The 12,814-nt window shown below is 53.0% G+C and overlaps 1 protein-coding gene across 1 annotated transcript; it reads left to right on the top strand.

Moving 5' to 3' along the window:
• The first annotated feature begins 7,090 nt into the window (after nucleotides 1-7,090).
• On the top strand, nucleotides 7,091-11,282 carry LOC101912673 (pepsin B-like). Its single transcript, XM_005234516.4, is given in 10 exon segments — nucleotides 7,091-7,471; nucleotides 7,811-7,964; nucleotides 8,374-8,406; nucleotides 8,408-8,492; nucleotides 9,152-9,270; nucleotides 9,645-9,844; nucleotides 9,997-10,119; nucleotides 10,285-10,429; nucleotides 10,691-10,789; nucleotides 10,947-11,282. Coding segments are annotated over 10 exon segments (1,167 nt in total). The 5' UTR covers nucleotides 7,091-7,415; the 3' UTR covers nucleotides 11,100-11,282.
• The last annotated feature ends 1,532 nt before the right edge of the window (nucleotides 11,283-12,814 follow it).

Here is a 12,814-nt window from a genome sequence, read left to right as displayed (position 1 = left end):
GCTCCCCTACCTCCCGAGGATGCTGAAAGCAGCAGGGATAAGGAGACCACCATGCAATTGTTGTGTGCTCCGACAGCAAATAAGTTACCGCTGTTCCCTGATGACATTCTTTATCCTGTTCATAGTGGAGGATGCTGCACCTGTTTGAAGAAGGAGAAGAAGAATTTCCTTGAGCTTAAAGATGAGAAAATATAGGCTGCACCATGATCTGGCGGGTGCCTTGCTGTGCCGTCCTCTGCTTTTACATCCCATTGTGTTCTCCGTGGGGGCCACGGGTCGGGGAGCAGCCCTGCTGGCTCAGCAGGCTTCGCTCGGGTGGGATCGCAAGCTCCCCAGAAAGCTTTGGGAATGAAAAGCCGGTCACAGCTCATTGTTTGCAGTGAGTTTGTTTAATGTTTAAGCAATTAAATGGGAAATGCCATGCAGGCAGGCAGGAAACCAGTTGTCGTTTACAGCTTTCAGGGTGCACGTCAGCTTCACCTCCCAGTGATTTTCTTGCTTTTTTGGCTTTTCTGGAAAACTTTGCAAGAGCAATGTCCGCATTAAGTAGCCAGGATATGTTGAGAACTTCTTAGTATTCAGTTTTTCAGGTGGTGTGGAAGTGCGAGGAAAGACCGGAGTGGTGGTTGAACACCGAGGCTGTAGTTCTTGGAGCACCTGAGCTGGAATGTCACTGTGTTGGATTTCTCCCAGTGCTACAGTGCTCACCAGTGTCGCAGCTTCCTCTAGTGGCCACGCTTGAGATGGTTGCAGAGGAGAAACCAGTATGGGGTTGAAAGGCGAGGAGGACATCTGGGTTGGGGTTTTCTCATTCCTTCAGTTCTTCGATTTGGGTGATGGGCAGGAGGGATCCCTTCCCGTAACTCTCTGGAGTCTTACCTTGTTCCTGGTTTCTTCTCTTTGAAGATTCTGTTTATGCAATATGTTGTATTTTTATGGCACCTTGTAAAGATGGGTCTCACAGATTTTGCTTTGGGCCTTACGTGCAAGTCCGTTGGACTTTTCCAGCGGTTGCATACTAATATGTGCGTGTGTGCATGCTTGGATGGGAAACTAAACGAGGGCTACTCGATGATTCCTCCTGTCCCTTCAACCCTGGAACAGCCCCCACAGTAAAGACCACCTCCACACCGCAGCATACCTCACACTTTGTGGCTGCGTCCATAAATCCAGTTTGGAGTTTGAGGGATTCATCCAGGGCTCTGTGCATCCAGCTGGTGCCACACGGGTGACTAGGAGGAAACGAACGAGCCCGCGGGCGTCTGACACCTGCTCTGGAGTTAGTCCCTAAGCGGAGTAGAAGCGGTGACATCTCTTACTCCCTCAAGCTCGCTTCTGCCAGCCGGGTGGTTCGCCTCGACGTTTTGTCTGTGAATTGGTAACTTGGAAAAAGGAGCTATGTTCAGTCAACTATCATGTTTGTTGAGACGCTGTTTGGTTCTGAAAAAAAGGGTTTAGGCAGCAAAATGAAGCCAGCCTGGGTAAGGGCTAAGACCCGGCAGCAGGAGCGTGGCTGTTGGTTTACGTACTTTGCGGCGGAGCGGGGTCGTGGAGTCCCCGCTGGGGGCTGTGTGACATCTTTGCTGGTCCCCTTCCTCTGCCTGTGAGGTCGAAGTCCAAGGGGTGGCTTGGTAAGCAGCCGTGTGCTATGCAGAGAGAATTTGACCATCTTAACCTTTTAAAGTGGCTCTTGTTTGACTTTTGAGTTAATCAATCGGACTTCTTCCCCTGGTACTTCTTCCCCTGGTATTTCTTCCCTGGTGAATGCGTAAATGGATGTTTTACCCTTCCCTTTCCTGAGAACCTGTCGGGAGAAATACAGCTTCTCCTGGCACTCGGTTGTCTTTTTATTGTGGGAGAATTTTGGGATTTGTTTTTGCTTTTAACCTATTTTCTGTGCCTGCTTTTCCTCCAGGGAAGGAGGATGGAATGTCTGTGAGCTGTACCTGCCTTATGGGGAGAGGATGGCAAAGGAGAGACTGGATTTTGAAGGTTAAAGGATCAATATTTCTGCAAAGAGACTCAAGTGTGTTAGTTATTACGGAAGTATTGTTATTTTTATTACCTAAGCCATGCTGTTTACTGGGAGAAAAACCAAACCAGAGCCTGGTATTACAGCCGTCTGTTCTCTCAGCCATTTTCTCCCAAAGTCTTTCCTCTCTCCCTCCCTTTGATGCTGCTTAGCCCTCTCGGGTGGTATCTTGACTGTGAAGTGTCATTAAGGAATGATCATTAGTGAACGCATTGCCTAAATTCAGCTTCTGGGAGGGCTGCCATCGGGCTTTCTGGGAAGTTTGTCTTTCCCCCAAACTTGGCTCGTCTTGAAATGCCGTGCACAGGTAGAAGAACAGGTTTAGATTCCTGTTACCGAACAGGACGGGAGGTGAATACATTAGTGGAAATCTGGAGAGCTTTGAAGTTGGCAATTACAGGCCAGGGTATGGAAAAGGCTAATTGTGAAGAAGGAATCTAATTTATTTTTCTTCCATAAGTCGATGTGAATTTACAGTTGAAAGGCCCAGATGCATCTGTGTTATTTCAAGCTCTCCCATGCGATTCTCCTTGTTGTTACTCGTACCGGTGTCTTTGATACAAAACATTTTGGATACGGCAGAAAAACAAAGGTGCTTCGGGGCTCTGGCCACCGGGGATTCAGTTGCTCTGACCAGAGGGGTTGATCTTGCTGTGTAATTGCTTCTTCAGGTTATTTCTGTGGATATCCAGTCAGTCCCTCTTCTTTATAGCTCAGCCGGGTGTAACCTTAGAGGTGAAGAACAAGAGCAGCGCGATGGGACCTGAGGAGTGCTCATGTCTTACGTTAACGTGCACTACGAATGTATACAGAATAAATGGGATATGACAATTAGCCGGTGGTCCTGTCTTCTGTGTGTGGTGCAGAGAAACGATGGTCACATTTAAAAGTGAACTTTACCTTTCATTTAAAATCGAAAGCCTGGCCAAAATTCACCCACAATTCAAGCGGGACTTCTTGCAACCTTTGTTTTTTTAGGTCTCCCTGAGGGAATAATGTCTTATGTCCTTATGTGTTCTACCTGGTGCTGTCTTCCACCTGCAGTAGGCTTAAAAATTAAATGACAAGAAACGTGTATGCAGAGATGGAAACCTTTCCCTCTCTGTTGGCTGGTGACCCCAGGGGTATCTTCGCAGGACAATTCCACGTGCTGCTTGTTCCAGCTGGAGGCTGAACTCACAGAAATGTTTGGGTGAGGTTCTCTGGCCCATGTCATACAGGAGCTGAGGCTCTGAAGCCACGGGCTCTTTCATGGTGTCTCTCTTCGGGGCAGAGCCATCGCTGGTGGTTGGTCATGAGGGGGTAGATCGTTTCCACGGAGCTGAGCATCACGAGGGAATCGTGAAGTCGCCTTGGAAATCGATGTGCCGTGAATGTCGGTTGAACAAAGCAAGAATATTCGTGGTCTCTGGCATCCCTGCCCTCTAAGATGTTCTGTTCCCACCATGGGTAATTTAAACTAGTGGCTTGAGATGGTGGAATTTGGGGGCTGGTGGGAATGAGGTGCTTTTTCCAATGTTGAACAAGATTTGGCTTTGCTCTCCCTGGCTGTGCTGATCTGCTGTAGGCACAGAGCCTTTCTGTGGGTTCTCTGCCACCGCTCTGCAAAGAGTTGATTTGCTTTTTTCCAAAAATGAGAACTAATCATGTGGTTACATGCACAGTTTCATTCCTTGGCTTAGAAAATTCCTCCCAAAAACACTTCCCCAACAGCAACCAACCTCGGAACAGCTACTAGGGCCATCCTGTGCCTTCCGAAGTGAGTGTGCCGTCGCGCGCGGTGGCTCTCCAACCCAAACCCGTCTGTTTCTTTGCTTCAGAATCGTTCCGTGACTTTCTAAAATGCAAGAACTGGAAAGGAAACGGAGGTAACACAACTGCTGATAACCCCATGTTATGGTGTCCACCCCAGGAAAACACAATGAATTTAATTTCTCTTTCTAGGAAGACTTGGATGGGGCTCTCAGAAAGAAATTGGATCATGTAGTGATAGGACAAGGGGAAATGGCTTTAAATTGAAAGATGGTAGATTTAGATTAGATATTAGGATGAAATCCTTTACTGTGAGGGTGGTGAGGCACAGGGTGCCCAGAGCAGCTGTGGGTGCCCCATCCCTGGAAATGTTCAAGGCCAGGTTGGATGGGGCTTGGAGCAACCTGGGCTGGTGGCAGGTGTCCCTGCCCGTGGCAGGGGGGTGGGACCAGATGATCTTTAAGGTCCCTTCCAACCCAAAATGTTCTATGATTCTATGAAAATTGTCTGAAAATAGCATGGCATTTGCCACTGGTGTTTGACTTGGAGTTTTCAGGATAGTCATCAGCGTTGTGGGAAAATCTCTTGTGATGAGCGCGTTTCTAACGCCTGAGTGGATGCTGATGCAGGAAGGTGGGGACCGTTCTGGGGTGTGTTCAGGAGGCGGTGCAGAGCTCCAGGATCAGCTTGGGGCCTGGGACTGAGCAGGGGGACCGGAGGGTCTCTTCAGAAACTGCCTGCAAGAGAAAATCATTCCGAAGCGGCTGATCCTCGCCCTGCTTTGGGAAGTTAAATGTTAGACCTGGAGCTGAATGGTTTATTTCAGGAGCTGGTTTTAGGGTTGCTTGGGAAAAGAGGGATATTAATTTTGATGCGGGATGGAAGCTGCTCATCTATAACCTCTGTTTTGGAAATAAAACACTAAAACCAGCCCGTGCAGCACTGAGTAAAGGGTACGTGCGCTTGTGTGCAGATCATAAACACAGCTGCTTTGGACACATGCATGCTTCCACCAACAGCTTTTCTTGGTCGTAGAACCCAAGCAGAGAGCAGTTGTGTGCCAGGCAATATGTCTAATGCTATTTTAAATTAACTGTGTAAAGCAAGACTGTATAAGTGCTCAAGGGGGAGCATTAACTCAGATGGGATTTGGCACCTTCAGGAAGGGTTTTAGCTGACAAAGTGCCTCAGAAAGCAACAGGTTTTAATGACCAGGAGAAGCTCCTGTGCATCCCATATTCATATTTATTAAGTTCTATGCTATTGTTTGTTGAGGTAAATAGCAATAGCTTGTGTCTGGGGCAGAGGCGCAGGAACTGGGGTGGTAAATTGTCCTGGAGGTGGGACCAGTCGCTTCTTTGTGTTTTTGTCACGGGTAAAGCAGAACCTAGAGCAGACCAGGAAATTCAGGGTGGTGGCAACGTCTTTGGAAAGGTTTCTGTGCCCCGGTGGCTCTGGGAGTGGTGTCTGCAGGCAGGAGAGATCTTTGGGTCTTGGGGCGGGGGGGCTGGATCCCACTTTAGAGCCCGTTTCTAATCCTGCAAAGTGCTCTGTTGGGATATACTGGCTTTGTGGAGAGGGTGCCCACCTCTGCAGCGGCTGCTGGTTTTATAGGATTTGTTGGATCACGTTGAAAGTGCTTAATCCCTCTGGCTGGCCAGGACAGCTGCTGCTCACGGCTCATCGTGTTTTGCCCTGCCCTCCTGGGAAAGGCGGTGGAGTTGGCCATGGGATGCAAAGGGGATCCCTACTCAGCTGGGAGAGCAGGGATTCCCTGGGCTGGAGCTGTTTGCAGATGGGCTGGGCCATTGCACCAACACAGGAAAAAACCCAAAAGCAAAGAAAGAGAAGTGCCTGGAGCTTGGCCCCGAGGAGAAGTCCTGCCTTGGGGCGGTGTGGGTACGTGCTGTTGGCCGAGTCCTGCTCCGTGTGGGGACACGGGATCCGTGATGTTGGAAACTGTAATTCCTTGAGTCCCGTTAGACTAAACGCCTCTGCAAACAAGCGCTGTCTCACTTGGGGTCAAGAAGTGCCACAAGTAGAATGTGTTTGTGTGCTGTAGAGGGCACCTTATTCCTTTGTCTTTTGGCAAGGCTGAGTCCCCGTGGGGACCGGCAGATAACAGTCGGTATATTGACGTTTTGATAACTGCTCTTTGCTTTCAGCCAGAATTTGCTTTTTATCCAATCTTAATAAGTTGATCTTTCTATCAATCCTGCTAGCAAACAAGATAATTGCTTTATTATAGTCTCAATATCCAGCAAAGGACACACACTCCCCGGTGCTCCCGAGGGAATGAAATCTGTGCAGCGCGTTGACATGGGATGAGCGCAGCGATAGCGACGCTGGGCTATCAGGAGATGACGGGGAACGCGATTTCCCCTCTGGTGAAGAGCCAGGCTGCTCAGATTTGGGGATGCAAAGCAGTGCCAGAGGAAGCTTAGAAAATATTTAGGTTATAACTGGAAACATTTTGGCCCATTTGCTAGAAAATATTTATGTTATCACCAAACAATGTTTTGGTCTGTTTCCTAGAAAATATTTAGGTTATGACCAAAAACATTTGGGTCCATTTCTTAGAAAATATTTGGGTTATAACCCAAAACGTTTTGGCCTGTTTGGGTGTTTGTTGGCAGTTTGGGAGGTCTGTGTTTGTGTTTCTTTCTTCCCGCCCCCCCCCCCCCCCCCCAAAAAAAAAAAAAAAAGCAAACAAGGAATTTCTTGACTTTCTGGGCTGGTGTGAGGACCCGGTGAGGGGGTTAAACCTCCCCCATGCAGGGAGGCACAGCACCTGCCCTCTAACGCAGGATGGAAGGGGAATCGGTTGCTCCACAAAATAAAATAAAAAAGGAAAAATAGGTGATTTCTGTCCAAAAGAGTAAGAAAGCAGAAGCAGGAGTGAGGTGTGCAACATATGGAAGCGAGCTGTACCTGGAAGATTGGATAATGAAGGACTGGGAGGCTGATGGAGAAGTGGAGGAGGACAGAGCAGAAGGCAGACCAGCACTGGCAACCACCTAAGGGAAAACAAGAGAAGAAACATCCCAGGCTCAGCAAACCCCTGGGACAAGCAGCTGGCCCAGCTCTGTGCGCCGTGCCCTGGAAAAGCCCCAGCACCAGCAGCCATCCCTCCTCCACGCCAGAAGGTCCCCACAGGTGGGGGGCTGAGACTGCAGCCAAAAGTCCGATGTGTTTCCATCCTACACCAAAAGCCACGAGCACCATTTTTTTTTTTGGGGGGGGTGGGGGTGGGGGAGGGGGGAAATGGTTTAAACAGGTTTCACCAAACACAGATAACGCCCCACCGCCACGATGTTTGGGTCACTCTTCTCTTTGCTGCGCTAAGAGCTGGTCTCTTATCGGATGATAACAATTTGTTCTTGCCGTCAAAGGTGTGTGTTGCTCTATTCTCACCGAAGCGCCTCGCTAAGGACACAAACTCCTCAAAATCCCCGTGGCCCAAAATACAAAGAAGCTGGGGGTGCGCCTGGTGGTAATGGAAAATGGAGGTCAGCAGATAAGGGAGGGGGTGTCGCTGCTTCCCAGTATAAAACCAGGGAGGCTGGGCAGCTTGGTTCGCTGCTGTGGTCTCTGAGAGGGTGTCCGAGGACCAGCAGACAACTCCGGCACCATGAAGTGGCTCATCCTGGCTCTCGTGTGCCTCCAGCTCTCGGAGGGGTTGGTGAGGTGGGTGTCCTGCGGCAGAATGAGTGGGGAGAGGGGAGATGGCAGAGCCCGGCTGCAGTCGTAAGCTGCACGGGCTGCACTGCATCCCCAGGGATGCTCAGCATCCTAACCAGGTGTGAGCTGGCCTCCTGCACCGCCACAGATCACGGTGGTCCTAGTCCAGGCTGCATCCCGTGCTGGGAGGGCAGCCCCTGGGGGTGCACAAGGCAGATGAGGGGAGGGCAGTCATCATGGCAGGGTTCAAAGGAGCTCAGAGAACTGACTGTTTGAAAATGCCCAAATCTCCTGATTTCCTGCTGTGTTTTGGTGGGGTGTTTTTTTTCTTTTTGCTCTCTGCAGAATCAAACTGAAGAAAGCCAAGTCTATACGTGAGAAGATGAGGGAGGCTGGAGTGCTGGATGAATACCTGAAGAAGATCAAATATGATCCAGCTAAGAAATACCTCTTCAGTAAGGACTATGTCGTGTATGAGCCGATGACCAGCCACCTGGATGTGAGTACCGCAGGTTCCCTGTCCCTGCCTGTCCGTACACCGCGCTCCCTTCTCCTTCCTCCATCCCCGCTGCCAGAGCGATCTGCTCATCCCTGAGCCTCCAGGAGTGAGAGACTGCTTTATTCCCCACTCTTTTTTAAGCTTCTACTTTAGACTTTGGTAAAGTTTTTCCCCCAGCCATGAAAAGCGATGCTTTTCTGTATGTAACAAAAGACAGGACAAAATAAATATTTAATATGACATCTTTGGGGAGAAAAAGTGAGAGTTCAGTCCATTCCTGGCAACTTTACGATTTGGAGGAGTGAGCCTGGTGTTCCCCACCGCCCTGCAAAGCACTGGGATGCCACCGCAGGACTGGCAGGCAAAAGCCTCGTCTGTCCCTGACCCTGTGGCCATCTTTTGTCTGCAGTCCTCCTACTTCGGGGAGATCAGCATCGGGACCCCCCCCCCAAAACTTCATGGTGCTCTTCGACACCGGCTCCTCCAACCTGTGGGTGCCCTCCGTCTACTGCCAGTCGCAGGCGTGCAGTGAGTACCACAACCCAGGGTTCGCAACCCTGGTATCGCAACCACGCAGCCCAGAGCTCCCCCAGCAGCACAGCCTGGTTGGGGAAATCAGGGTACCAGATCAAAAATGATCCCAGCACGCTCCTCGGGGATTGCTGCTTCCCGGTACCAGCTGGTGCCTTCCTTGGGAAACACGGAGCCCTCTGCCCTTCCGTGCCTGGCTGATGGAAGTGGCCAAATCCCTACAGCTGTGGGTGTCCCCAGAGCGCAGAAATCTTGGTGGTTGTGCCTGACTTTCCGTGGCTGGGTGGAGGGAAGAGCAAAGCTAGGAATCACGGAGCTGATGTCCTGCTGCCTGGCAGAGCTCGTCTGATGGAGCTGGCTGCCAGCGGGAGAGCGATGGGGATGTAACTGCCCATGGCTTTGCTCACGCTGGGCGGCTGATGGGGTGGTGATCACACCAGCTGTTCCCTGGAGAGGGATGCAGGCAAAACTGGGATGCAAACCCTGCCTTAGGGATAACCTCCAGGCAGAGGAGCAGCCTGTTCTGCTCTTCAGGACTTGCTCCCTGTCGGGGATGCCGCTCTGCCAGGCGTTATCCTGGCAGAGCGACCAGCAGTGGAAGCCCGCTGCAGCCAGGCGAGCGTGTGCCAGCAGCTTTGCCCTCCTCTCTCACACAGCCAACCACGCGTTATTCCAGCCCAGTGACTCCTCCACCTTCGTCAACAACGGCCAGTCCTTCACCCTTTCCTACGGCAGCGGCTCGCTCTCAGTGGTGCTGGGCTATGACACAGTGACAGTGAGTGCATCCCGCGCCGTCCTCGTCTTCCTGGGTGCTGTGTCCCCAGCACCAGCTGGCTGCCCCGATGGCAGGAGCCTGGGGGACAGCCTGAGGGCAGATCTCACGTCTCACGTAGCCAAGGCTTTGGCAAACCAGGGCCTGAGATGGGCAGAACCAACATAAAGTTGTTATCGCCACCATCAGTTTCCCAGCTGGGGTTTTACTTTGTTTTAATGCAATTCCTGCTAATTTTCCCAGCTGCCTGGTGATGTTTTCACCAGCTATGACCTTGCAGTGTGCTCTTTGGGCCGTCAGAGCATCAGTTGTCCATCCGACGGCTGCTCGGGTTTGCCCAAGCAGGCAGCCTGACCTGGCATCCCTGTCCCCTGCAGGTCCAGAGCATCGTGGTCACCAACCAGGAGTTTGGGCTCAGCGAGAGCGAGCCAACCCAGCCTTTCTACTACGCCGATTTTGATGGGATCATGGGAATGGCCTACCCTTCGCTGGCAGTGGGAGGGACACCCACTGTGCTGCAGGGCATGCTGCAGCAGAACCAGCTCACCGAGCCCATCTTCAGCTTCTATTTCTCTCGGTAAAGCTCTGCTGGGGCCCCTCTGCACGTCCTATGTGCACCGGTGTCCCTCTGCCCGTCCCCACGCAGGTTCCTGGTGAATTGGTCCCTGTCTAGCCCGTGCCTATCGCACCAATTTACCAATCTGCTGTTTTGACTCTGTGTTTTTGCAGCCAACCCACCTACAACTATGGGGGAGAACTGGTTCTCGGAGGAGTTGACACCAAGTTCTTCAATGGGGACATTATGTGGGCACCGGTGTCCCAGGAGCTTTACTGGCAGGTCGCAATTGATGAGTGAGTTGTGTTTGTACCTGATGGGCATGGTCCACCCGGGCAGGTGTGGGCTCCAGGCAGGGGTTAGCACTGTATTTCAGAGCATCCCAGACTTACAGATCCAGCCAAGACAGGATTAGGTGCCAGTGGGTGCTTCAAGTAATGTCCTTCTCCCGGTTTTCCCAGGTTTGCTATTGGGCAGTCAGCAACCGGCTGGTGCAGCGAGGGCTGCCAGGCTATCGTGGACACGGGGACGTTCCTGCTGACGGTGCCCCAGAATTACATGGAGATCTTCGTTGAGTCCCTGGGCGCCCAGCAGACCAGTGAGGGTGTAAGTGCAGGGGATGCTTTGGAGATGCGCGGGGAGCAGTGGGGAGGCTTGCACGTGAGCCAGAAGCTGTGGGCTTGACCAGGTCCCACAAAACTCATGTGGTACCTACAGAACACGGTACGGCAGGCATGTCGGGGAAGGACGGAGCGGCACGGCGCTGCCAGGGGATAAAGTGTGTGTTACCCCCACATACGGAGGTCCCTCTCCTCTCACAGTGGGTGCTGTTCCAGCCATAACCTCCTCTCCACCCTCTCTCCGCAGTACGCAGTTGACTGCAATGAGGTGCAGAACATGCCCGCCATCACCTTCGTCATCAATGGAGCTCAGCTCCCACTCTACCCCTCTGCCTATGTCATGAACGTAAGTATTAGCTGAGCAGCTTCATCCTGCCGAGCCCTTGGGGGCCTGGGAAGGACCCGGCGCTCCCTGACAGTGATGCTCTCCCTCCCCGCAGCCCAGCTGGCGGGGTCCTGGTGCTTGTTGGAGGCTCTGACTCCCTGTTATTTCCCCTTTACAGAACAACGGGTACTGCACTCTTGGGATTGAGGTCACCTACCTGCCTTCCCAGAACGGGCAGCCGCTCTGGATCTTGGGTGACGTCTTCCTCAAGGAGTACTACACTGTCTTTGACATGGCTAACAACCGCATTGGCTTTGCCCAGTCAGCGTAGAGGAAAAAACCAGCAAAATCCAGCCCCTCTCCAGGCCAAACGCACCTTAGGCAGCATTGCTGGAGCGCTGCAGGGTTCCTGTAGCCTAAAGGAACATATGTTCCTTTATGTGCCTGCATGGCTCCCTGTCCTTCCAGGATTTCTGTCTAAGTGTGCCCTCACGGTCTCCCGTTACAAATAAACAGCAACATCCCAAATTGTCTGTGACCTGAGTTTGTTGAGTGATGACTGAGCGCGGAGCGGTGGGTTGCATCTCTCAGATGCTCTTTCTCCAGCAAGCTGAGCACCGTGATGAACTCCTAGGCAGATTTCTGCAGAGGCAGCATGGGGAAAGCGGTGGGGAGGCTGTCCCTGGGCTGCTTCAAATCCAAAGCCGAAGTATTTATGTTTTTTGCAAAGGGGTATGACATGCTGTCAACTCCTAACAGCTGTGGGACTGAGTCTCAGCCTTTATCTGTCGTGAATTATTGACCTTAGGGGTGGCTCTGGCAAGCGCAGTGGGCTCCGAGCTGCAGCTCAGCTCACAGCCTGGTGGGGTGCAGGGACAGGAGCTGCTGGTCCTTCTCCACACTGGTGCTGGGGTAGCTCCTGCAGAAGGTGCAGCCCACCTTCCGAGCCCTTAGGTACACAAGACATCCCACACCCAGCCCCGTCCCCTCGGTGAGGCTCGTGCGATTCAGCCAGGGGCTGCAGACTCTGTGCCTTGGAAAGCAGGGTCCCCCAAATCCCAGCGGGGGGCTGCTGGGGTGGGCTGAGCCTGGCTGGAGGCGAGGTGCCCACCAAAGCTGCTCTGTCGCTCCTCTCCTGGGTGCACAGGGGAGAGAAACGATCACGAAAGGCTCGTGGGTGGAGATAAGGACAGGGCGAGAGATCAGCCACCCGTTACTGTCGTGGGCAAAACAGACTCGACTTGGGGAAATTAGTTTATTACCAATCAAATCAGAGTAGGATAATGAGAAATAAAACCAAGCTTAAAGCACCTTCCCCCTACCCCTCCCTTCCTCCCGGGCTCAACTTCACCCCCGATTTCTCTCCCCGCTCCCTGCAGCGGATGGGGATGGGGCTGCGGTCAGGTCACAGCCCTCCTCCAGCGTGAGCCCTTCTGCAGTTCCTCACAACCCGCTCCAGCGTGGGTCCCCCCCGCGGGCACAGCCCCCCAGGCACAGCCGGGCCCAGCGGGGGTCCCTGGGGGGTCCCCAGCCCTGCCCCAGCCTGGGCTCCCCTCCACGGGGCCACAGGTCCTGCCAGGGGCGGCTCCAGCATGGGCTGCCCATGGGTCACAGCCCCCTTTGGGCATCCCCCTGCCCAGGCGTGGGCTGCCTATGGGTCACAGCCCCCTGCAGGCATCCCCCTGCCCAGCATGGGGTCCTCTCTGAACTGGGGGGGGGGATCTTCTCCCCCATGGACCTCCATGGGTGCAGGGAGACAGCCTGCCTCATCACCGTCTTCATCACGGGCTGCTGGGGAACCTCTGCTGGGGCACCTGGAGCCCCCCCTGCGCCGCCCTGGGGGGCTGCAGGGCTGCTGCTCTCACTCAGTCTCACTCCTCTCTCCAGCTGCGGTTGCTCAGGGCTTTTTCCCTCTTCTCAAACATGTTATCCCTGAGGCGCTGCCACTGGCACTGATGGGCTCAGCCTTGGCCAGTGGTGGGTCCAGCTGGTAGCCGGCTGGCACAGGCTCCCTTGGGCATGGCGGAAGCTTCTAGCAGCTTCTCA

This window comes from Falco peregrinus, chromosome 16, assembly GCF_023634155.1.
Source record: "Falco peregrinus isolate bFalPer1 chromosome 16, bFalPer1.pri, whole genome shotgun sequence".
In the NCBI taxonomy this organism is placed as follows: Eukaryota; Metazoa; Chordata; class Aves; order Falconiformes; family Falconidae; genus Falco; species Falco peregrinus.
Note: the sequence above shows the minus strand (reverse complement) of the source record. Positions and strands in the feature narration are given on the sequence as shown.